Below are 26,771 nucleotides of genomic sequence, written 5' to 3' on the forward strand. Positions count from 1 at the left end.
GTGTTTCTCTAACAAAAAGAGTACGGTCTCCTCAAGGGCTGCACTTCCTATTCAGCTGTGGCACAGTACAACCCACCGCAGGTTGCTTCCACCCGCCGAGCAGGGTGATGCAGATGGAAGGGCATGCAGTGCTGCACCGCTCGCCGACCGACCAGCGAAGCTGGGCAGGCGGCTGCCTTTGGGTCCCCGCGCTGCTGGGAAGGCACCCACCTGTTAGGACGTCCCTGCAGCGTACCCCACACACGCGCTCCTTCCCGCTGGCCGGGTCTGTCGTCTTGAGCAAGCGCAGCACTTCAGCGTAATTGGCCGTGGCAGCGCCGTACCTGGCAGCAGTGAGGGCGATGGCGAGGTTCATCCGTGCGTCGTTGTGCTGTCCTGCAGCGGGGACGGGACCAGAGGAAGGACACCAGTCACCTCCAGCCATGGACTTGTGGTATGGAAGCGTGTCAGAACCGATCTGTCACATCTGTCCCTGTCACACTGAATAGGCGTGATGGCTGCTCGCATCTAACGAGAATTATTTAAAGATACATTCCCTCTGCTGTGCTGGAGCATCCGACCGCTGTATGGGAAGCAACACACCCCCTGCGTTACCCACATGGGCCTCTGTAGCACCTGAGACTATGAGACCATACAACACGCCACAGCCTTCGCATGTTACGAAACTGAGAACTAGCACTCGATCGCCTGCAAATTAGGAGCAGACAAATCGCTTTTTTCTTTATCTCTTCCTACGCAATCATGCTGTAATTCCGTAACTGTATCTAAGCATTCGTTTGACAGTCCAACCAGTATTAATCAACAATTCCTACTAGCAAGTGTACCACACAACATTCAACATCCAAGAAACAACCTTCCAGAGACTGTGCCAAATTACCAGCTTCCTGTAACTTTTTTCTTGTATATGCATTTTAACTTCCCAACATAAAACATAAAAGCATCAAAAAAAGAGAAATAAGTAGACAAGAATTAATGAAGGATCCTTAACATATATCATTAAAGATTTATTACTGAAATTCCCTCGTTAAAGAAAACCAAGAGAGAGGCGGAGGGACCACGAGGGGAAGATGATTAATTACTCTGAAATACTGGCTTCACCTGAGACTTTTGCTATTTATTATTGCCACTGAAGTTAGAAGTCCTGGATGTTGGCTAGAAAGAATTACTATACATTGAAGGGGCCAGGCTCTGTGTGTCCTGAATAATTAATTTACAAGAGGGCTAAACTTCCTGAGGTACGGTTCACTTCCCCACGTGTTTGGACCACTTCTATCAAAGATAATACTGATAAAGTGATAAATTTGTAATAGATATTGTAGTTGATTTATGTTGCCAGCATTCCCAACATTTAGTATAAATGGTTTATGTAAAGTTTGGTCCTTCTGATTCTGCCTGTGCAATCTCAAACCACTGCACAAATAATCTGTTCCTAGCTAAAAGGGCAAAGTTATAAAGATGGGATCAATGGCCTCAAAGGTGCCACCTCCCCTCCCCAAACTTCTCATTCTAACACAGCCGAGACCATACAGTGCAATCAGTCTTCAACTACAAGAAAAAAAAGTTATGCGAGGCGTACAGAAACAGTAACATGATAAAGCACCGATGAAGAAACAAATAGTAACTTCAATTCAACTAAGCAAACAATGCCCAGAATAAACTGCAAAAAAGAACAGCAGAACAACTGAGCAAGATGTCAAGAAAAGTTGGGGATGCTCCATCACACAAGATGCATAAGACTAAACAACCATCTGTCAGAAGTGGCAGGCAAATCATTAAATAAATGCATCAACATTTACGTTGCAGTAGCATCAGGGAATGGATAAAATGACCTCACGACAGTTACCTCAAACCTTAACGTTTTAGTGCAGGGTTGAGAGAATGTACATCTCATATACAGAGGGAGAAAAAAAGACAAAGAACAGTGACAAGCTGCATTTCAGTAGCTGCTTCTATGTAAAGCAGAATACAGCACAGATTCTAAAGTAATCCAGGCCATGCTCCTCCAGCCTGAAGTCAAAGGCTTTTGGAAGTGCAGTGTTCCAAAGACACTCCTCTTTATCGTGGTGCTTGATTTGGGGGACCACTTGACCCACAGGATACCGCAAGTCTTGGCTTCACAGGACAAGAAACCCATCACAAACCAGCAATGCCACCCTCAAACAAGTGAGGTCTATACATAAATGAAACCCTGAAGTACCCGTGTCTGTGTGGTAAGATTTATTTTTTTATTGTAGGAGGACTACAAGGCCAAGAGGGTTTCCTTATTATTTCTTGATCCTCCATCAATATGTTTTTGCCATCTGTGCATAAAGTGGTACTCGATACAACTTGGTCATCTCTGGCTAATACAGGGTGTGGGTTCATCACACAAAAGCAGCACAATTTGCAGCATTAGCCAATATTAGTTTTGGTCTATAGGAAGTCTTACTGTTTAAATTTTGCAAGCTTGCCTCTTCCCAGTTTTGTGACTTATTTGGCCAGACCCAAAGCAATCCAGAGAAGCCAAACAGCAGAATAAATCATGTAGAAACAGGTATAATTTCTAAAAAAAACCCCAAACATCTAAGTAACAATTGTTTATTAAGCTCCAAATCCAAGAGCTGCTCAGCATTTTCTTGAAACTCCTAACACTCATAATGTCAGTGAGCTAAGCGCATGTCTGGTGCATTTCAGGTTTTGGACCACTGTGTTCAAGAAAACATTTTCAGGCTTCTCTGAAACTCTCATTCATTTTCCCCTCATTATTCTGATGTGAGAAATCCCTTGCTATTACTCAATTCTCAGCTGTCCAAAAAGAACTCTGAATGCCTATGTAATGTGTTTGCAGGGAGAGGACTGGGAAATAACCAGTTCCTGATTAACTACACATCTAGAAAAACCACTGGCTTCAGAGTGATGTGGTCTACAGTGTGGAATCCTAGAGTATTTCATAGTATAAACAGCAGAGATCTGTAGAGGTCTAGATTTGAAAGAAATGAAGAATGACTTACTGGCCCAGAAATTTATCATCTGTGGAGAATAATACTGCAACAGTTTGGTAGAGATGGGGTAACAGTACAAAAGTTTTTTTATACAGGAACAGCTATTTGGTTGTGTTTTTTAAACCCTCCAACTCACATGTGCACATTTTCCCCTAGACAATTACATTAAGATCCTCCACTTTGTATGCAACTGTCATTTTTTCTCAAAGTCTGAAGAAGCAGTTGCTGTTCTTCCATGCACGCCCCCCATCCTAAAGGTACCACAGTCAGATCGGTTCTTATTACAGCACTATTCACAGTTGACAAAGCATATTTTCTGCTGATTAAAAGCAACAGTCAGTATTTACATGTGTGCCAGTTTGGAATCAGGAATGTTTATTTCAAGGAGATTGGTATGTGTCCTGGTACTTAAATGATCCTTTCTGCTCTAGAGAGAAATAGAAGGATGAAGCAAAGCAAAGATTCAGCATCTCAACCTTTCTGACTTTTCAGTTAAACACTATTCTCCCCACAGATCCTCCAAACCCAAAATAAAAGCATCTCCAAGCTTAGCTTCCTCCAGAACAGCCACGTAAAGCTTTCTGGACACGAGCACTATTACCATTTTCAGAAGATGCCCAGGGCACTCAAGGCTAGTTGTGTGATAAATAGCAAGGCAACCAAAAGCTCCTGTGGAAGGTCCTGAATTACCCACTCAGGACAGCTCTGCATCCATTGTCCTTCACAGCAGCCACTGGTGCTCCAAAGCAAAACAACAAAAATAATTACTCCCCCTTGCTACCAGCAGTAATCCCTCTATGATAACATGGGTTTCTTTCCCAAATTTTGTAAGTCAGAAAGTTATTTTATAACAGAATGGCTAAGCTAAATTAATTTGGCATCTTTTTTCCATAAATGAGTAAGCTCCTGCAGATCTCATAACTAACCTGTAGGCAATATAGTGAAATTATAATTATGACATTCACCAACAGCAGATGTTCATAAACACCCTGCCCTGGAGAGGTCACTGCTGCTTCAGTCCTGTTGCCCAAGGGCTAGTTTTGAAAGCACTTGTTTGTAGTATGCGTGTCAGTTGTCAGCTGGATGCATCTCAATGGTGGTGCGAAAGGCAGTCATACCTCAGCATCTTTGGAAGAAGCGTCCAAGAGCCAACTGATGGAACATGCTGAGTTTTCTTTACAACTTCTCCCACGACAGGTCTCAAAAATAAGAGGATGTTTAAACCCTTAGTTATTTCTAGCAAGAAAAATTGAAAGAATCATCCATCTCATTATTCATTATTGTCATCTGCTTGTAATACAGTAACAATGGAGTAATACTTTGATTTGTATTAAGGGCAGTCAACCTAGCTTTTAATGAAATGCTGGCCTAAGTGCTTTCACTAAATTAACACTGAATCCTCTTTAAAAAATCCCTTATTCTTAGAAGGCATACTGCTGAAGACATTTAGGGTGCAAAGACATTTTGTGTAAGTGTGTCCTACATCATGGTGAAACCAACAGTGATGCCATTTGGTTTATAATTTCTTTTTTGTGTAATTTAGGAAAATTCTATTTTCATTCCTTAGTAGCAAATGTTGTACTTCTTCAAAGACGAACAGACAATGCTTCCGTTGGCACTAAAAGAATCCTCCCACAGAGTGCACATAGTGTACATTCAATTTTATTTTTATCAATGCTGAGCCACTGCCAGTAGTGGTAACAAAGCCCACAGACTGTAGAAATTTGTTTGTGACTGATGCAGTAGAGTTGTGTGAAAACCACAGTATTAATAAGGCACTCTGGTAGTTCTAGTATATTCTGTCCTGTGTCACGCTCTGACACCTATTATGCTTACACCAATTCCTGCTTTCTCTGTTGCAACTCTATTCAGTTGAAGATCAACAGCACAAAGTAGCCAGTGACTGTATCTTTTTTTAAAAAGCTGGAAGCTCTTTTAATCCTAAGAGGGTAGCTTTTGTTCATTATAACCTTTTTATGATATAAATATATATATATATAAATAAATACATACTTATATTTATACTTCACTACTGAGTATACCTGCTGTGTGACAATTAGTCTTGAAATAATGCACGTAAGCAACTGCCACAAACATGGCTTTGGCTCCTACTGCAATGGCACAGCTGTAATATGTGGGTTTGCAAACTTCTTGCTTTAAAGAGCAGGTTGGTCCCTGCAACAGACATGAAAGCCTTCTCACCTTTCCACAATTTACAGTCTTTTCTGATTAGGCATATCTAGTTATTGCTGTGGAGGTCAAGTTTAATGGAGAGTTGGAAATTAGCCATGCAAAAAACTATATGACAGTCTTAATGAACATTCAAGAGGGCAGATCCTTCCATAGAACCACCTACCAGGCTTCTTTTGAACGGAAAAATACATTAACAGAAATACTTGAATGATACAACTAGGCCCACAGTACGGTCACAATTCTATATCCCACATAATGCAGCCGTACAAATAAGCAGGTGTGGGGGTTTTGTCTTCTTTTAAAAAGCTGAGGGGATAAAGGCAAAACAAATACTTGCAAATTAATCTCTTGCATGTATGTTGCTCCTTTACTGACACCAGTGAGCTCCACTTACTTAGCTAGAATACTCAGCTGCAACTCATGAGGCAGTCACTTGGATTTGGAACATACCCAAAAACCTATCACCCAGCATCAAGACAAAGATATTACTGGATCACCTCAATAATGACACCCATTGTCCCCAAAAGCACGGATATCCTAAAAGCTATGTTAAAACTATATTTCTGTACCTGTACGTTATATTCTCACAGCAGCCTTGCACTAGATAATTGCGTGCATATAGTGAAGAAAAGCAATGCACAAAGTCAAGCAATTTCACGTGCATGGAAGTTTTCTTGCCGTGTATATGCAAACTTTACCAAAACCCTACCAAGTTTAAGGCTAATGAGTGATAATTATACATCACTATAGATAACTAAGTTACCAGGACTACCCGTTATCCTCTAATTTTTAAATAAGTGCTTAATTGCATGAACAGTTTTATTACAAGCATTAAAACAGGAACTCAACATCTGTTGTACATATGGAAATCAGTTACATCCAAGTTTAGGCATTATGAATCAGCTGGAGTGACTCAAAATCGTTCCAGACTTCTCTGAGAAAGAAGTCAGCAAGTTCTTTTCCCCAAACATAAGTAGAGTAAGGTCAGAGGTAAACATCGAATTTGACTTGTGAGTCACAAGTCATTAAAAATGCCCTCAGACCTGAACTATTTCTTGCTCTCTGAATCACATGAAACTTAAGTCAAAAATTCACTGAAAACTAACAGACTTTCTAGGATACGTAGCAAGCACGCATTTGTTCTTGGACTGCTTCAGAGGGAAGAGCCTTCTGACTCAGTTAAATCAGTTCCATCACACCCACATATAACAACACAGCAATATCACACCAGACTGTTAATAAGTGTCATACAAATCATGTATAAATTGAATTCTGCTTTCCACAGTGATATCCGTGCTGCTGAAATATGGCCCAACCAGGTGGGAAGAATGATACAGAGCTAAATATGCACTTTGCACCGGAAAGAACCACACACCCCACATATTTTAGGTCTTGAAGATCTGCCCTGAGATGCAGGTATTTTCAGCCCTCACTCTGTAGGAGCTTTAATGGAAAGGAAAGCCTTCTCACAGGTAAATTTATCGTAACATTCAAGCTCAGATTTGACACATCAAGTTTAAATAATCCAGTAGCAGTCATTTTAAATAATTTCTGCTTCCTCCATTTAGCACCATCTTAGGCCACAAGAAATAAACTTCCTTTTTCCTCCGAGCCATAGAAGTGAAGAGGTAACCATCAGCATCTGACTTCTAGGTTCTGCTCCTCAAGGGTCTGAAAGAACTAATGCCCGTTTACCAGTAACAGCTACATTTATCAAACCTTAACACACACAGCTTGAGAGCACACTGCAGAGACCACCCAAGGTGCAATGTAACCATTATTTTACAAGACAAGCTTAGGGAACTTAAGAAAGTCAAGATTATATTCATCAACCAAGATTAAAGGAATGAAGGAACCTATGACCAAACAAATTGCATGTATGGATAAAAACAAGCAAGATCACAATGAAGATTAGGAAATGAAAGTATGATACATTCCAACTTACATACAGAATTATAAACAAATGAGTAACACAAGCAAGAGACTGGAAGTCCATAAAAGCTTTTAAAACAAAACAAAAACTAAAAACCACAACACCCTGAGAATGTCTGTCTAATCAAGTCTACTGCCAAGTTACAGTACAGAAGCTAAAACTTGTACGGAAACTAAGATATCAGAATACAAAAATAAGCTGCAATATCCAGGCACATCAAGTGAGAGACAAAATTTGGAATTATTGTTCTGTGCTACTGCTTTATAATTATGTTGTTTCCCACTTCTTTTGTATCAGCCTTCAACTTGTCACTACAATCATATTGCAATGTCAGTGTAAGTAAAAGCACAGTGTTAAAATGAAACTAAACATTGTCACTGTCAGTTTATGGAAACCACGCTAAAATGTCACCGTGCACAACTGTCACAGCAGTTCTGCTGCGGCCATGCCACCGTGCCAGAAAGAAACGTGATGATGTCAACAGAACTCACTGCGTACCCGCATGGCACAAGAGCTGACTAGTACTCCCAGCAGTCACGTTAACAGCCTAAATTTGGGGCAAACTTAACTTTGAGGCAAAGTTTGCTTTGCACACCCCAGTAGCTATTTTTTAAGCCTAAACAAAGCAGTGATCGGTTTGTCAGCTATCACATGCTGTGTTCAGCAGGTGGGACACACATGAGACCGGCCAGGGGTGGGGGGGGACCAGCCAGGGAGCAAGAAGTCACGGGAGGGCCAGAGTGCTGTGCCAGAGCTGGGCAGAGGCAGTGAAGCCGCCAAGGGCAGGGACGTGGCACACTGCAAGTGCCCGGGACAGGCAGGCAGGTGCCAGCTGGAAGGGATCTCCTGCACCAAGCGGAGAGCAGGCAGGGCTGCCACGGGGGGGGGGATCCACCCCATCTGTTCAAATGCCGCTGCCTGATCAGATTCTCCCCTGAACCTAGAGAAACCCAGCGCATGAATGGATACAGAAACAGGCTGGGCGAGGTGAGCTCTGCTGATGGGAGCGGAGGAGCGTGGCGAGGAAGATGAGCAACATGCACGTCCCCAGCCCTTCCTGAGGACCAGGGTTGCTCTGGACCCATTATGCTGACACAGGGACAGCCACCAGAGCAGGGGAAGAAGCAGCAAGACGTACAGGCATCCCATAATCTGTTTTCCTTCAACATACATATAACGATACCTACAATACGGAACCGTGTACATATTAACTAATGACCGACCATTAAGTTCACATAAAATGCACACATATAAATTACAGCAGAGTTACATGCTTCGATGGAGTCTTTCCCCTAAAAGCCACGACACACTGGGGAACGCTCAGATGTTTGTGGCACAATGTGCAAATAATGTCATTTTGCTCAGGAATAATCTTAAATCTTTTAGGTAACATGATCTGAAGAATTATTCCCCATTCTCTTCTTAAGGGACAAAAAACCCATGCTTTGCTTATATGAGCATTAAAAAAAGAAAAGAGAGGGGCACAGAATTCACTAGAATATTCATCATTTCCAACCTTAAACCCAGAGCGTACAAACAGACGAATCCAGCAAGTCAGAGAGCAAAGCCAATTTAATCTGTGGCTCCCCTGAGGTAAATGTAGTTCACAGTCCTGCCCCCACCCCAACCTCAGCCATAATCCCTGCTTCCTGGAGGTAAGAAAGCACTGGAGTGAGGAAAATTCTGCAGCAGGATATAATGATCCAAAATGACAGGGACAATAATGACAATGAATTTCATGTCTCCCAGTCATGAGCTGGGGATGCTTGACTGGGCTGACTTACACAATTAAATTGTTACAGGTACAGCAGGAGATGCAGTTATCATCTGCATGCTTTTGGGAAGGATGCCTCCAGCAAAAGGAAGAAGAGTGCTGCGGATGCACGGTCCCTTTTGTTCGGGGCAAACGGCTGCTCCTGCAGGGACGTTCATGTGGCTGCACCCTTTGACAGAGGCAAAACTGGGTTAAAGATGCAAGCCATTTTAGGCTATTGATTTTATCCCTTTTGAAAACAATAAAAAAGCTCTGACGGATAAAGCACAGTATGACTTGAGTCACCGTGCACTGAGAAACATTACAAGCCAGCAGAGACCCAACAGATTCTACCAGAGAGTTGGGAAGCACCGTTTATAACGGATCCCCACTAGTGTTCATACTAGTGCTGGCAAGAAAAAAATCCTACCACTTCCATCGCTTCAGCTGGAGACCTGCATTCCATTTTACATGCATTCCACTAGAGGAAGCCAGCGTTACCTTTACGAGCCCTCTCATAGCAGGCTGCCGGTTTTCTTCAGGATTTCACATACAACTCTATTATATAGAACATGGGACAAAATGTATTTGAAAGCAATGGGATATGGAGAATACGCATAGTATTTTCCAGGTTATACCTACGGTTAGTGTGCCTGCAAGGCTTCTCTCATTCATCCAGCTTCAGTTTTGAAATACCAAGAAATATGGTTAGCCGTGTATTTCACCTATAGAAAGTATTTTTAGTGACAAACTGTCAAAGAGTTTTTATATCCAGGGAGGGAAAAAAAGTCATACACTTGTCTGCATCTGTAATAGGGTAATACCCCTATTACAGCTCAACATTCGCAAAATATTAATTTGTCAAATATGAATTATAAAGCTATAACATTTCATAATTCAGGACACACTCAAACACTAGGAAAAATAGCTACAAGAGCCCAAATAAAAAAAAAGCATTTATTCCATTTTTGACAGCTTAATGAATGCCCTACTCTTTTGCATTGATTTTTGTGTGTATGTCCGTCTGTGTGTGTGCATGTGTGCCTGGGAAGGATTTCTCATGGGGTTTGCTGTAAACAAGGAAAGCTAAATCCTCTGCCAAAGCTTCCTTTTCTACCTTTAAATAACCTCCATATTAAAATATTTCAGGAGAGAATATATACAAAAATACTGAGAATGCAAAAAATAAACAAAAATTACTTACATTCCAGCAAATATACTGGAAATTCATAGAACAAGACATTAAGCAATCAAATACCCTGATGTGACAAAACAGTCACACAAGTGGTATATGTTAATTCCTGCTTTCAGAAAATAGCAGTAAATTCAAAGAGCAGGGTCAACAAAGCCCAAAAATCTTAAATTCAGGACTGATTCCAGAACACAAATTTTCCTTACACACCTAAAGGCTCATCTTGCAAGGCAAAAATATGTTAACAAAGAGGTCTGCAAGCACCTGGAGACAGAAAAATAATGCATCCTAAAAATAATTGTGCCACTTAGAATTTCTAAACACTTTAAATTGAAATATTCTGGCCAGCTGGACCTCTGCTTTAATGTTTTTCCTAGTTCTTAACATAATGAACTATATATAATTTAAATGGAGATTAATTCTTCCATTTAAAGTGCTTTAAAATAATTCTGCCTATGATCTTGAGATCTCAGCCCAGCATCGCCATAGTGCCTCTTCTCCAGTCTTCCTTGAGCTACGTAAGTGGAACTGACAGATCACTGCTCAGATAGCAGCCACGTTCTTCCCCCAAAATGTTGCCTTTTTGCTATTCAGGAGTATCCTAATACCAACAAATGCTAAATGAAGTCTGACATGTACCCCTAAGAAACAAACTTGTAAGTTGTGGCTTCAAAGAAAACCTTGAATAAATAGGACACATTGTGTACACCCAGGCTAACATCCAACATATGCTTTAGTTTCCTGATGCCGAGACAGAGCAAGAATAGCCTCTGGTAAAGTCTGTGATTTGCTGTTGCTGGTACTTCCAACATTTATAATGTACTTTTCCCTCCCACCCACCCCCACCCCCCAAAAAAAAACCAAAACAATTTTAAAAATGTAATTAAGACAACCACAGCAACATTTCAGAACACAACATATTCATGAATAATGGATTATTTGACATGCCACTAGTTTGATCAACAATTACAAAACAAAACAAAAAGCTTTCCCGATCTTTCCTCTGCAAAAGAACGTTGTCACCAAAAAGTCACAACTGGACAGGTGGTTTTATCAAACAAAAACATTCATTATGTAGGTTACTTTTTTAATTCTTCCCTTTGGTGGTGGTGATCAACATGCCAGACAGCAAGATGCTGCTAGTAGGCGCTGTTAACAACTACAGATACAGGGAAAGTATGATAGAAATAGGCAAGAAAAAAAGATAAATCTACATTCAACTGCACATACACAATCAGTTAAGACACACCATTCTTAAAAGGCCGATTTATTTATTCATTATTTAGGGAAGACAGAGAAAGGATGGACAGAGAAGACACAGATATGACCTACTTTAAGACAGGTACAGATACACACACACACACACACATATATATATATATATATAAAATTTTGTCATTATTTAGTGGCTTTATTTTATGACTAATCCTTCTGAAAGAACTAAAAGGAGTTCAATTTGATCTTATCATCCCTTTCTCCTCTTTAAGGAGGATTTAAGTTCAATTCCCTTTCCCTTTTGTCCTCCATGTCTCCAAATTCAGGGCATGACGGTATAATATTAAAGTATAATAATTTACAAGATCTAAACGGTGCTTGCTGAAACATTATGACTTAAAACAAATTCACTGTGGACAGAACACAGTTAATTGACCACAATAAAATAACATGTTACAACACAGCATGAGTACACATACACCATGGGCCACAGGCTGACCTACAGAGAAGTCACTGCAGATAAAATTTAGTTCTGAAATGTAGCATGTTAAGAATTGATTTAACATTGTAGCTGGAAAGTTTTTATTCTGGATTAGGTACAGCCTCAAAGAACCCAAATGTACATTATGAACTCACAAATTTGATACTTTCCTTCAGAACTACTTTAGTCTTCTAGGAAAATGAGGTTTAGTGGAGCTTTGAGAATTTCTTTAATTTTTTCACTGCAAAACACCGTTTCTTTAAATTCTGCACTAAAAATGTGGATAACCAAGCTGTACTCTTACAAGGAAAGCAAAATAAGGCCAGATATACTGGCATGAATAAGTAGCTTCACTGGCAGCAAAACTTCAAAGTCTATTTTCGATATCTCTCATCAAATTAGTCCAAGAGTCCTGCTAGCATTGCAGCTATTCCTCTGAAGGAAAACTGTTAAGATGCTCTGTCAGCTACCTGATTTTATTGAGATTTGTATGAATAAACAGAACAATTACACAATCCTCTTTCTCTTTAAACTGTTCTTCAATAATCCTGTACGTTTCCTTTTTCTTTCTCTTTTTTTTTTACACTTCTTTGTGTCCAATATGCAGAGTGCAGGTTTGTCTCTTATTGCTTGGGAAGGCAACAAAACCATCAGAGACATCTCTCAGTCATCCAGAATTCTGCACTGTATTGCTACACAGATGTTTTCCACTAAAACTCCACATGGTTATCTTCATGCTGAATTTTTAGGTTTATTGTAACACTGTTTAAAATAATTACTCAGCCAAGAAACCTGAAAACTAATGTTAAGGCTATCTTGTAAATGTGTATCTTTGGCATGCTGGGGTAGTAAATAGCTATGATACATCCAAACTATTTATTTAATCAGAAAAACTTCAATAGATTATAAATAGATTTCAAGTTATAGTGCTCTTATGAGAAGTGTAATTACAGTTAAGAGAACCACTTTGTCGTTCTTGTATGCTCCTGGGATCCCTTAAAACAGTCTAAGGGATAGCTTATGATAATGAAAAAATAAATCTGAATTACTTCTATGCATGCTATTTACAGCAGCTCTTGTTACAGTATACAAAAATACCACATAATCCCACAACAAATTTGCTTCTAAATAACCTCTTATTTCCTCTAGACCTTAAAAATAAGATAGAAAAGATGCAGTCTCCATCAGAGATAAGTAAAAATCAAGTCCATCCTTTAAATCTTACCCTATCCCCAAATAAGAACCTACACATATATATTCCTGCACATATATATACAGGGGTTTTTTGTCATTCTGTGGGCTCTGTATGAGCAACCTGCAATTATCAACATATGCTTTTGCCAGAAGCCTCATAAATACTAACTCCAGTGTGTTTTGAGAGTCCCTCCTACTTCTTCCCAGTACAAAAGCCCCTATTGATAAGCTGATGAATAGTGTAAATGCAGTTCTAAAAAGGGAAAAGAACTACCTTTACAATCAATTTTGTGTGAAGACCTTTCTGGCTGCCAAAAGGTCAGAAACTACATCTTCAGGTAAAAACTAACTAGAACTGCACCACTACTGAAGTAAATCAGTATTTAAGCTATTTATTCTTTGGAGGGCTCCTCCAAGCCTGCAAAGAATCTACGGCTTTTTGCCCTATCCTGAACATATTTGACATTTTGATATTACCTAGGTGGCCCCATTACCAAGAAAGTTTTACCAAACTTTCAGTCTTGGAAGGGAAGTGGAAGGGGGCTGGAGAAGGAGGAATACCAATCTAATTGAAACCACATTGTGAAACAGCGTACAACTCTGCTGCAAAGAAAAGGTATCCCATCTTCCAGGTCTGCCAACATAACCAGGTGGATCAAGAAAGCCATTATGACAGTACACCCTGGAACTCCAGCTTAAGCAGTGAACTTTCCAGCATTTAGATTTTGCACAAGTTCAGTATTTTTTAAATACTGTTTGGGGATGGGACTTGCATGACATTAGAAAGTACTGAGATACAGCAGTTTGGATAAAGCTCAAGGCACCTGCACATCAACACGAGCACTAATGTTCTGGACAAACAAAGTTTCTGTCAAGTAAGCCAACTAAACCTTCACCAATTCTGCATCAGACTGCCTTGTGTATCTGTAGAGTCTGAAGGGACAGAGTTAAATCCTTTGCTTGGCAGACCCACTGCAGCACGAACCTGTTGCTATACAGCTATGTTAGAGACTTATTACCAGACTTATTTCACAGAACAAGGCAAAAAGGCTTATCCATTCTTGCATTACAAACAAGAGTGACGCTCTTTCCTAACATGAATACACATGAACACTTTTGAACATGAAAATTGCTATTTCTAGATGACTGCAATGAGTTCTATTAAATCATCATTTTATTTTGAATGAACATCAGAAGACTTGCAGAAAGCATCTTTATTTTCTCCCACTCAGACACTGAATTTGTGTAAGCGTTATACACAAACATACCTAAAACTAGCTGATATAATAGATTAAATAACTTGTGCTGGAGGCGTATTTCCTCTCATGAATTTATAAGCCTTTATTTAAAGGGGTTTTAACAAAACCATTCATATCTTATATCAGTCTCTAGTATCTGATTATAATTACAATGAACGCTGTCTTTGCAGAGCAACCGATTTTACTGGTGATACAACAAGTAATTGATCCAGGCCTCATCCAACCCAGTGCAAGAACCACAACCAGCAGCCAGATCAGCTAGATAGGTCTTAAGTTATTTGCATAGTCAAAGTGCTACAGCAAACCATTTAACATTACCAGAATGATCACATTTTCTTGACTTACAATACCTCAGAAGTGTTCAGTCGAAGGAAGTATATAGCAAAAACACGCACAGCTGGAAAGTTGTAGGGAATCACCAGAACATTAGAACACTTTCACGTATCACTATACCTACTAGCCAAGAAAACTAATATATTCTCTCTTATGTCCAGTAAGTTACTGTTGTGAAAAACGCAACTTAGCTACCAAATTAATGCTTAAGAGGCAAGCTAAATACTTCCAAGTTGCTGTTCTTCCCTTTAGAAAGTCTATGTACATGACCTATAATTGCATACTTGTGTTTCTCCCCAACTCAAAACACAGCACCACATAATAATGAAAACACAGAAAGGCAACATACCATCGTAGTAGACAATAGCTCCAACAAGCTCATCTTTGCGTAGCATTGGAAAGAGCTCCAAGGCTCTTGACTTGCTAAGGACATAACTGCTTCTCAGACACTGACTTCCTGCCACGAGGTCATAAAGTTTTATTCCAAGCCAGTAGTATGGCAATTGCCACCATCTGCAAGAAAAAAAAAATCCCCAGGAAGTGAAATAAATAAATGCAAAAGTGTATGCACACAATGTTATAGTAATATAGAACATGGTAAGTAACACAGCATGTAGTATTACACTAGTTTTACTTTGTACCATCACGTAAGTTCATGGTATCACAACAGAATGCAAATACGCAAGAACTTATCTATTGTTCACTACTGTTTTCAACTGATCTACTCACTGCAGTTAGTCAAGCAGATTCAAGGCTTTATTTATTCTAGAATTAGGATCACAAACCTGCTTTTTTTACTTCAGTGTAAAGTGAGATATTAAAGCTATGTATTAAGGGAAGAGCCAGGCTGCACGTGCAAGCTGAAAGGGTTCCTCAAATGCACACCTTGACTAATGCCTCCTGCACAAACAGGACCAAGTAAATGCAGCTGGCCGCTGACCTACACGAGCTCCACCTATTACAAGCCCCTTCTACTAAGACAGGAATAAAGCCATACATTAAGATCTGCTCTAAGTAGCCTGTTACAGTGAGAAACTGTTCCAAATCACTTAAAGTCTCTTTCTTAGATGAGAAGCATCAGCACTAAACTGTCATGTGCTGTGAAAGGCAAGTGCACTGAATTACTGCACTGAACAGGGATGGTTGCATGGACTAAATGTCACATTGCTAAGAACACTATGATAGCATGTTGAAGACATGGACGTAGTGAAAAGAATATCAAATAATGTGCTGGGAATGAGAGTTCATTCCAGCTGCAAACTCCCCTCCTCCCCGCTATTGGGGTGGTCAAAATGCACTGAACTGGTGAAGTCCATGATGAGCTCCTAGCCAGCAGTGATAACTGGTTGGTGCCACAGAAGAATTTCATGTTCCTACAATATGACATCATCTCACCTGCTGGAGGACAAAGCTTATGACAGGTTTAATGACATGCTTGGAAAAAGGCACCTGCAAACTCTCCAGGGAAACAGCTTGCTTGTCAAGAACAACGCTAAAGGAGAGATACTATAGCAAAGCTTACTTGTAAACAGGCAGCATTATTGGCAAAGGAGCCGAGAGGTGAGGAGCAATTTCAAGCAGATTTGCACGCTCCTCAAGTGCTTCTTTCACCATCTTGTACTGAAAAACAGAAGTGTACATGTGGATCCCACGTTACTCAATTTTGTCTCCATGTGCAACATTTAATAAGAAATGGTTTATCAAAGCAAATATCTTGCATAACTTTTACTATTCTTTCAGAAACACACAAAGATTTGCTGAAAACCTCAAAAGTTAAGGAAAACATTTCCCAAGAAAATGAGGTTTTGCTAGTTTCATTTTGGCAGGTCAGCAGAATAATTTTTAATTTGAGTGTAAAGCGCAATAATCCTAACTATGGGCAGGAGGCACTTGAAGTTTAGAACTCATCCCACGGTATACCTTCTGTGTCAGTTCCCACAATTAAATCCCATACTAACTCTGAGCTGCAAATGTAGAAGTGTTCTTCTCCAAATCCATCAATATGAATCAATATGAAGTTGTTCTTTGGCAAAAAAAGCTTGATTTCTGTAGTTGGATAACTACAAGTTTTACATATTTTTCCCTGAGAAGTCACCATTTCTACAGCAGTATTACAACCATTAAAATATACTTGAAGTTAGAGAGGTTGCAATGAGAAGACAAATCAATTTCACAAAACAAGAGTATCAGCTTTCTCTGACACAAAAATACATGAAAGCATTTCTATATAATCACTCATTTACCATATTTTCTTTCCTCATTCTACAATAAACAGGACAACCACCCACTCCTCCAAATTCGGTTCATGACTGGTAGGAAGCTCTTTTTATTCTGAAATCAGCCCTGTCTCTGCCTTCCTTCCCCAGAACATACACAGTCTATAAAGTATGGCAATTGTATTGCCCATACAACAATTTAGCAAAAGGCAGGAGCACTGATTTCCATATCCTAGAAAGCTCAAAGGGAGAAGACGCTTTTTCTATGTACAGCAGCTTTGAAATACAACAGTCAAGTATTGAAAAAATAAAAAGGAGACTTGGATATAATTGGGATAGGGGAAGTGTCTACTAGCAATTTTTGCTTAACAACCAGCATAAACAATTACCTGCTCAAAATCCAACTTCATGATGGCCTTCTGAAGATATCTCACTCCACCATGGATCAATTTAGTACTCCTGCTGCTGGTCCCTGATGAGAAATCACCTCTTTCCAGAAGGGCTGTTTTTAGTCCTGTGTTACCAGAAAACCAAATTAACTTCTTAAATTACACAATTTGTATGTAATTCATTAAAGACACTTCTCTAGGGTAGAGACAATCACAAGAAAAATTACTCTGTACATGGATAAATTTGTATTCAAAGTGTAGTGCACTGTCTATATTGTAATGAAAAATTTTAGCTTCCTTCCTAAGGGAAAAGTCAAAACAGAACTTAAACAGAAGCACATTAAAACCTGGATATTTCACAATAGAAAGGCATTACAGTACATTATAGGGGCCATGCTCCCTCAAGCAAATTATAGTTCGTATTCATGGCAAGAACAGAATATTTTCATGAATACTTTTAACTCTTTGCAGCAGAGAGCTCTAAATCTATCACACCAATGATTTAAACAGCATACCAGAGAGGCAGACAACTGGCATCTTTCTCTGCTTACGAGGCACCCAAAACTAAAGGAGAGCCAGCCATGTGCATGCTCACCACTCAGGGACAGCTCACCGGAGAACATGATGCACACGTATACAGAATTCTGCCATATACATGAAATAGGTTTGATGAGGCTTAATACAAAATATTGTAGCTTACCTGGAAGCGTAGCAAAGTGAAAAAGGAAGTTCATCTCCAGTTCACTATGCAGAGCACTACAGTGCTCATACAGCACAGACATCCTCCTTTTACATTACATAAGCCAAGGGCACACATACGCAAAACATTCGTTAGAAGATACCACTAATTACTTCAGAAAGGAGTTGACTCAGAAATGCGCACACATGTTCCCTGATGCTGGCAGGCACCAACAGTTTGACCAGCACAAGGAAGGAATAACCACATGGTTCACAGATGTTCACACAAGTCCAGAACACAAACTGCTTTATAACTGAACATCATAATGCTTACTCTACCAAACACTTGGAATGAGGTTAGCATGTGGGGTTTTTTTACACAAGTTGTGTTCCCAGTTACCCTGAAGGCCAGGAAAAAGCATTCCATAGGTAAAGGCACTCTGCTTTGTGTGAATTGCTACAAAACCATATACCCAAATACTGTTGACACTACATCCCTTGTACAGGCAAGTGCTAGCATCTTCTTCATGAAGGAGATTGACATCGAGTTATGTGATGGAAGTTAGGATGAGGGAAGAGTTGCAGGAAACAGATGATTAGCAGATGCCTTATAATGGTAAGATACAGGCAACATCCTTTGGCACATACCTAATACCTACAACACAACCAACAACAACTTCCAACATCCAGCATAAGTAAACCCAACCAAGACAAGCACCATAGGACAAGCATAAGGCAGTCTTTCACTTAAAATGTAGGTGGAAGGACAACCTGTGTTACCCAAGTTAGCAGAACAGACCCCCTCCATCACCGGCAGAATTAGGTAGGCAAGGAAAAGAGTGAGTGACACTGTACCAAAACCAACAGCAACAACATGACGACGCGTACCCAAGAAGAGCATCATCTGCATTAGAAGTTATCCCTTGGGTCTTTCCTTCACCCTCTTTGCAGGGTGCTTTATGCTACTGGTTGGTGAACATACATTTTAACATCTGTTGCTCTCCCAAAACTTTTATGTCCTTAAAAAAAAAAATCTAATTATTACTGGTAACTTCCAAAGATCAGAGTAATTTATTTTTGTCAAATGTGACTGAAGATTAATGGATACAATCAGAAATAATTTGGCGAAGAAGTATCAAACACATGAAAAGCAAAATTTGTTGTTAAGTGAAGCAAACATAATAAAAGAGCAAGTTCCATGAATGAACAGCAACAATACACAATTCATTAACCAAATGCCTAGGAATATTTCACACTTCAGAAATCTACTGATATAATCAGAATATCCAGTAAAAAGATAAACATAAATTAACTATAATAATTTCTGTATGCTTTACAACTGCATTTTCTACCACAATATAGCAAAGGCAGAAGCGAAAAGATCCCAAGTTATATTTAATAACACATACGAAAAAAATAATAACCAGGTATGAGTCTGTATGTATCTACCAATGGCGCAGATCTTACCGCTTTATCTGTTTCAAAATTATCACACCCTCTGGGCAAGTATTTTCCAAACCAAACTAAAAAAACACTCCTGGAGTCATGTTTTGTCTTTTATTTCCGAGGTATATCTAGAGGTTAAAGAACCTACAGAAGAACTTTATGGCTGCCTACCATGTTTCACCTTTTTTTTTTCCATTTTAGTTCCAAAACCAGAAAAAAGGTCTACAAACACAGAAACAAAGGAAGACACGTTCTCTCTCTCACTGGCTGACTGTATGGAAAACAACAACTGACAGTACACATTGCAAAACAAGCTTTTCTCACCAATCTTTCATATAGCTTTTTGGATTAAAATATGATATTCTGGGGGAATACCGCATTTCAATAGAATAAAAGTTCATGCTACAGCATCTCCCACAGGAACAGTACCAATGCATTCTCATCTCTGCATCTGAAGGTCTATTTTCATTAAATTTGTGCAATGACTTACTCTCTCTGAAAGCTCTCAAACTTGATTGAACCTGGTGGCCAATTTCAAAGTTTCTGTGTAAGGTGGATGACACAGAGTGGGCATTAGTGTCCTGCTTTTTCAACGCCTGAACAGAGCTCTTCCCATGTCTGACCAACTGCATGAGCTGTTGGGCAACAACTGCACATCTATTGAGCAAAACTGACTGTCACCATACAGATTCTCATCCTCCTGCAGAAGTCAGGTAAAAAGCATTAGCTTAAACTCATTTTACCTTGAGCATTCCCTAAGTTAAAGCTTTGCATAAAGTTAACATCAATTCTGCTGTGTCTAGTAGCTTCTTAAACCGGTTACACAGCTAATCCCCCAAAAGAGGGGAAACAGAAGTACAGATCTACTTTATGCACCCTCAGGCTGAGTGGTGCTAGTACCTTTCACTGAAAATTCAAACAGGCTTCTCCAAACCTGCAATATACTACAACTGCAGCTACAATGCATTAGGAGAAGTTGCAGGGACCTCGAGTTACAAGATGGAGAGCCACTGTGCCTCATCCAGAATTCACACATGGCCCTTTCAAAACAGTTGCTAAAAGTGCTGTAAAAGTCTTGTCTTCTCTTTGCTGCCAATATTCTCCTGCACAAACAACTGAAACATGACTACAGACAAACCCACTAAATAAGGAGCAACAGAGAATAAGAAGTCCATCCAAGATCATCCAGCAAAAAGGTTTATAGTAGAAAACTGCATACAAGCACCTAGACAATAAAGACTCTGCTGAAACAACAAAACACAATGGCAATTTTTTCTTCAAGTTCATTTTAGCTTCTGAAAACAGAAGGAGTTTTATAACCAGGCATTTAGAGTACACCTCTATCTTCAAGTACTTTTGAAAAGCCAACCTGATAAACTTATTATAAACCATGTAATCCAAGAATAAGAATGCAATTAAATTTTCAAGCCTTACCTCTAGTGACTGCATCTAAAGCACAGCCACATCCTGTTGCTCCTCCACCTATAACAAGGACATCAAATTCACCTGTGGTTTGCAGTGCCAAAATTTGTTGTTCTCTTGTAGGGAAATGGTTCATTATTGGAACAGTCACAGCTTCTGCAGCTTGAGCATGCACAAAGGTACCCTGCACAGATTATAAACAACACATGAGGATCTGTATTTATTGTGTATACACAAATGTGTACACATACATACATACACACACAACCAAACCACAGTATCTAAACTCAAATATTCCCAGTCACTTTACCTATATATAATAATAATATTGTATTAAAACATTATGGAGCAATAAACAGTGCAAAAATCATAAAGGGTTAGCACAAATCTACTTAATCTTGCCTACTTCAATATAATGCTGTACTCAAGTGCTACTAGCCATATAAATTATTTCCAGGAATAGTCTTTTGCTATGTCAAATGTTACAGGATGCTCAGGAAGTATTTTAATAAACAGATGCATGGTTTGGCTCTCAACTCTCAAAAAAAAAAAATCCATCAAAGCAAAGGACTTAAAAGATGAACGTACATTTTATGTACTTGTACGGTGGCCTTAATCTAAGCTTAAATTTGATCAGGTTCATGAGATGATGTGGTTTACTGTCAAATATACTATACCAAACACCAAAGAAACACTACTGCCATATCCTTTTTGAAAATCTTCCAAGAAAGCAATTTATATTCTACAGCATGCTAGAATTCAACTTTTTTCCAAAGTGACAGAAGTTAACAATGTGGTGGTTTCCAGACAAGTTCAGATTTTACTAGAATGGCTTTGAGAATCTCTCTAGTACGCTGCCTGACATTCCACAAGCCTCCGCTGCTCGCCATTCAATGACCAGGCTAAGAAAGGCTGACATGCTTTCTCAGTCAACTAATATGGACCATGGTTTGATTTTTAAGGTTTTAACCAGTTTCTGAAGACTCTCTTCTGTTAACATTAATTTAAACTTAATTCTGAAAACCTTTACAGTCAGAGGTATCCCCAAACCCTATCACTTGTCATATACTTCATAATCTATATTATAAGCACCGTCGCTGTGGGTTCATATGCATCACACTAATTTTGTATTCAGTGGGCTGCAGGCAGATACCACAGTGTTTCAGACAGTTAAATGGAGTGGAAGGCCACAAGAGTCATGTTTACTTTCTCTTTGCTTTCAGCTCTAGCTTTGCTTTTTGTTCTAGCTTTTTCTCAAAAAAATTTCCTCATTCACCATTGTCCCTCTGCACAAAACTAGACTGTGAATTCCTCTCACCACTGATTTTTCAAGACCCAAAAGACCCATCTTTTGCACAACAGAGTAACCACTTGCACATAAGTGAACCTGGCAGGCAAAGCACCTGAATTTACAAGAAGGGTGGTCAAGGTACTGGCCATAGAGCCAGAACACCTGCAGCACATCCCAGCTCAGCAGCAGAACCCTTGATGACCTTGAGAACATCACTTGAACCAGCACTTCCAGAAATAACTACATTTTGGACCTCTGAAGTTTTGTTTGATTGAGAGGAGTGCTTTTATTAGTACACAGCACTTTCAATGGAAGTGTTTTAATCACTGCTGATTCGAAATACGTATGTGAAAACAAATAAATGCCTACACTTCCCAGGCCAGGACAGAACTAATTGGCCAATTCAGAATGGATCAAAATAAACCAACAGGAAATGAAGAATTAACATTTTCAGAGTTTCCTGAAAATTATAAACACTTTCAACAAGAAAAAAACTGCCTAAACCCTATAGTCTAAGGTCTGAGCATGATCTAGTCTTTAGTCCAAATGACAGACTTAACTGATGTAAAACAGCTTGTGTCCAGAGCTCCTAGACAGGAAAGTGTAAACTAATACAAATTCAAGTGACAAAACACAAAATAGTGCTTTCTTACTATGATCTAAAACAATCTGTCTAAACGCTTACAATGTGCAAGGAAATTCTCTCATTTAAGCTTTTATTTCCAAACATTCCTTGAATAAACTGAATTAGGCAAGTTGTTCAGTTACAGAAATAACTTTATTACTTATTGCACCGTTAACAGTGAATTACAATTGCCACAGAAATAGCTCCTAAACCCAGTCCCACGCTGCAAACACTCCATCACAAGGACCGTTTACCCTGCCTGGGTGTTTTATCGTTGTGCAGCCCACATGTTGAGTTTCCCAGATAGATCACTGTGGTTATGAAAAGCTGTCTGATAATATAGGCCACCTCCAGCTGTTCAGAACTCCAGCCACTTCCCCCAGCGTTTGCAATGGGGAGGGAAAATACACCTGCCATAGGAAAATCACTTGACTGACAAAAGGTAACTCAGTTGCTTGCCACCATCTGCTCTCATGTGCACTGAATGGATTTCCATGAGCAGCTACTCGAACGGCATAGTTCCTCTTTAGCAAGCAACCCACTGGTGGTCACAGAGCTCTGTAAGGAGACCGTGTGAGTTAAAGGTAAAAGCAATTCTTGCAACACATCCACTGTAAACTAACAGCCAATCCAGCCACATGCAAGAAGCCTGAACCCATTATATGGTGCACAGAACCTAAATAATTTTGTTCAAAAACATTTGTTCATTCTTCAGCAGTGTTGTGATTGAAACACATTATTTCTGCATGTTCCTATCACAAGTGAGAATAAAATCTAATAACCAGTAGCCATGCCTAAAGGAAGTGCATATTCAAAAGTAAGTAGTAATCAAGTTCATCTTGTAATCATGGCTTATATTGACTATAACGCAAACAGCTCATGCAAGTCACTTAGGATAGCAGCACCCACTGTCATTGCATTTGTGTTACAATTCATTCAATAAGGAAAGCTGGACTAGAGAAAGAGTGCTTCACTTTATAGCAAGGATTTCTATCTTACCAGAAATGAAGTGAGAATTAAGATTTAAAACAGCTGAAGCCTGGCAAATTACCACTCAGGCTATAGTATTACCATGGATTTTTCCCAAGCACAGCACTGGTGGTTCCCACTGGGGTCACCTCCGGCCGAGCCAGCCCAGCGAGCGCCTGGGCACAGGCTCACCTCCCGGCACATGAGCAGCCACATTAAATGCTCAACCAACTGCAAGCCCAGGCTTAGTCACCGACTACAAATGCACAGTAGCGAGAGGTCTCCTGATTAGAAGCTTGTTTAAACCCACTGCAACCCTCAAAGACAAAAATCCCCAGGAGTTCCAAGGAGTTACGAGACACACACAGACAGTGGAGAGGTTGAATCAAAGTGAAGCAGACCGGTGAATCTTGATAACCCTCCCAATTACAGCCTGCCCTTGCTCTCACATGTTTACATACTAACATGTGGCAGATGGCAAAGATCATCAAATGAGGTACAAAGTTTTGGCACTGCAAAGAAATTCAGCTTCCACATTATTCTTCTGACCAATGAATTCTGTACATTCCCACTACTTTTGCCTCTTAGCCTACTCATCTCCAGCAGTGCTAAAAATTTTAATATCCCTGCAAGTACGACAGAAACTATATCCCTAAAGTACAGTATACCGATGGAGTTCCAGAACGCGCTTTTCCAAGGAGCGACAAATAGAAGGAGGGAGGTACTGAGAGGATCCCACCATTCCCGTTTACACACCTTCGTCCATGGCCATAAAGACAACCCTCCTGCGCCTGTGCTTCTGCAGAGGTTTGCTCTGCCCATCTCCAGCAGTGGCTCTGCCCAGACTCCCCTCCCAAAAGGGGATGAGGAAGCAGTGCACAGAAGGTTCTTCCCCTTGAATACCTGAAAACTGCGACAATGCTGCACCTTTCCGGGTTGCATAGCAGGTGGTACTGCCTGGCTTCCTACACAGGTCTCTGGTTTTTCCTTGGTAAGCTGTTGCATTAAGCACACTTTTTAGTGCTGTATCATTACAGAGTTCAGACAGACAGTTGATGCCAGTTTCCCAGCTTCCCTAAGTATCACCCTGTGACTTGGAGACAACAGTGACAAGAAGGAAATTGTGAAGACCAAAACCATCCGTGGCTTAGTCTTGCATGTATTCTGGCTGATCACGTTCAGCTACATATCTCAACTTCCTTAAACTTTAAAATCCCCATCTCAAAATTAGTTTTGCACTACATTTCCAGCCATGCCTGCTTCAGCAAAACAAGTGACTACTTTCAAAGTGTACAACTTAACTTCAGGAAAATAAAAGAACAAAAGAAAACCAAAATTCAGAGTTCAAGAAGTACTACCATCACTTGGTTTTGACTGTATTTTTTGGTTTGCTTTTAAACACATTATTTACAAGAAATGGCTTATAGAAAAACACAAACCGGAGTCCCAAGCAGACAGCCACTGGTGTAGCAAGAGTACAGAGATTAGCACTGAAATATAAGCAAAGTGATTAGCACACTAGGAATTGATATAGATATGATTCATCTTACTGTCAATTAAATGCGAGAGTGAAGAAAAGCTGCATACAGGGATTCCATCTGCAATAACGTGATTAGTTTGGCAGTGAACAAGTATGTTTACTGAAATAAGCAATTGCTGTTTATATCTACAATTTCTCAGGCAAGAGTTCCTTGAATGGTTTTGATTACACTCTTAGCGAGAAGGAATTTAGTTTGGCAGTTTGAATTTAATCATGAAGTTATAAAGTGATCTAGTAATCCATAAGCAAGCATTCTTGTTAATTTGCTAATGTAAATCTCCAGGTAGGTTTGCAGAGTCAAATTCATCATCCTTACTCACTAAAAAAATCCCCCAAAAACAAAACCCCAAACCATCAGTGGTCTCCAGTTCAAACTCGGCACATCAAATACCCACATCATACCTAGTACTAGCACACATGGCTTGATGCATTAAAATAAAGGCACAAAAAGCAAGAATGCAGCAATTCAGTCAGCATCTACATGAAGCAAGAGAAACTGGTATTTCCATTTCTCCACCACCATTAGTGTTACAAGCACTGGTGAAACAGCTAGCAAAGGCTGGCTCTATCACCTTTGCTATTCAGGTATCTAAGTATTTGAAGCCAAATCAATCATGCACATAGCCTGTGTATTTTATGTCTCAGAGGGGTCCAATTTCATCCCAGATGCAATTCTTTTCAGGAGCTCGTGATTGGTAGTTAATTCAGTGTACATGGATTTGAGAGTTCCTGTATGATTTAAGATTAAATTCATCTACAGTGGTGGCACTGGAAAAAAAATACCTAAGTCCATGCACACTTCTGCTTTGCCCAAAAACAGTTTAGGAAGGACTAGTTTCTTCAGACCTCTGCACAACCTGCTGTGAAGAGTTCCCCAACCATCCCCTTTTCTCTGGAAAGGGTTTTTTTCTTTTTAATCTAACCAAAAGCCTCCTCGCCAGATTTATTCCCTCAACAGCCAAGACAGTAAAGTTGCACAGAAAGCCTGACCAGCTTCCTTAAGGGTAATGGTTATTAAATATGAAAGAACCACTCCTGTGTGTTTACTGAAAGAGGTTTTGCTTGAATTAGTGTCATTCCTACTTATTCCCTTACACATAGCATTAGGCTAACCCAGCTTATTAATTCAGTAAATTTCCCAGTGATCAGGTTACTATAAAAGACACAGAAGTGCAATATTCATCTATCAGCTTATGAGTTAAATTCAATAACAACTCTGTCATGTCAACACATGTTCCCATCACCCCTTTTGCTCAGCAGGAACTGTGTGTTGTCAAAAAAACCCAACACACAATAAGGGCAATTTTCTAAACTGCTCGTATGCCTGCAGATGTCATGCATAGATATATACATACTCTCAGGTTATGTTGCCTCAATTGCTATTGCAGAGCTGTTCCAAAATGTCAGCACACAGGTGCATGTTTAGAAACAATAAGTTAGGATAAAAACCTTCAAAACCAGGGCAGATCTGAATCAATGGAGCGTTCTCTCTCCAAGGTGTAAACACTTTATAGCTGTTTACACACAGACAAGGTTAACTGTGGTAACTGTGCCATCCCCCTCACAGTAAGGCTTTGACTCTCGAATGTAGCAAGGACAATTTAAATTTCAACATCAGAAACTGTCAAAACTCATCTCTCTTAGCAGACAAACCACTCACT

At 39.8% G+C, this 26,771-nt stretch overlaps 1 protein-coding gene across 2 annotated transcripts in view; it reads right to left on the bottom strand.

Moving 5' to 3' along the window:
• Nucleotides 1–26,771, bottom strand: part of GPD2 (glycerol-3-phosphate dehydrogenase 2) — a 64,134-nt gene that overhangs the window by 20,257 nt on the left and 17,106 nt on the right. For both annotated transcript variants that reach the window (XM_040604325.1, XM_040604326.1), the window contains exons 3-7: nt 20,698–20,869; nt 17,140–17,264; nt 16,057–16,154; nt 14,884–15,047; nt 211–375 (exon numbers count right to left, since the gene is read on the bottom strand). In XM_040604325.1, the coding sequence (XP_040460259.1) occupies nt 211–375; nt 14,884–15,047; nt 16,057–16,154; nt 17,140–17,264; nt 20,698–20,869 (724 nt within the window). The remainder of the gene's footprint in view (nt 1–210; nt 376–14,883; nt 15,048–16,056; nt 16,155–17,139; nt 17,265–20,697; nt 20,870–26,771) is intronic.

This window comes from Falco naumanni, chromosome 8 (genome assembly GCF_017639655.2).
Source record: "Falco naumanni isolate bFalNau1 chromosome 8, bFalNau1.pat, whole genome shotgun sequence".
Lineage (NCBI taxonomy): Eukaryota > Metazoa > Chordata > Aves > Falconiformes > Falconidae > Falco > Falco naumanni.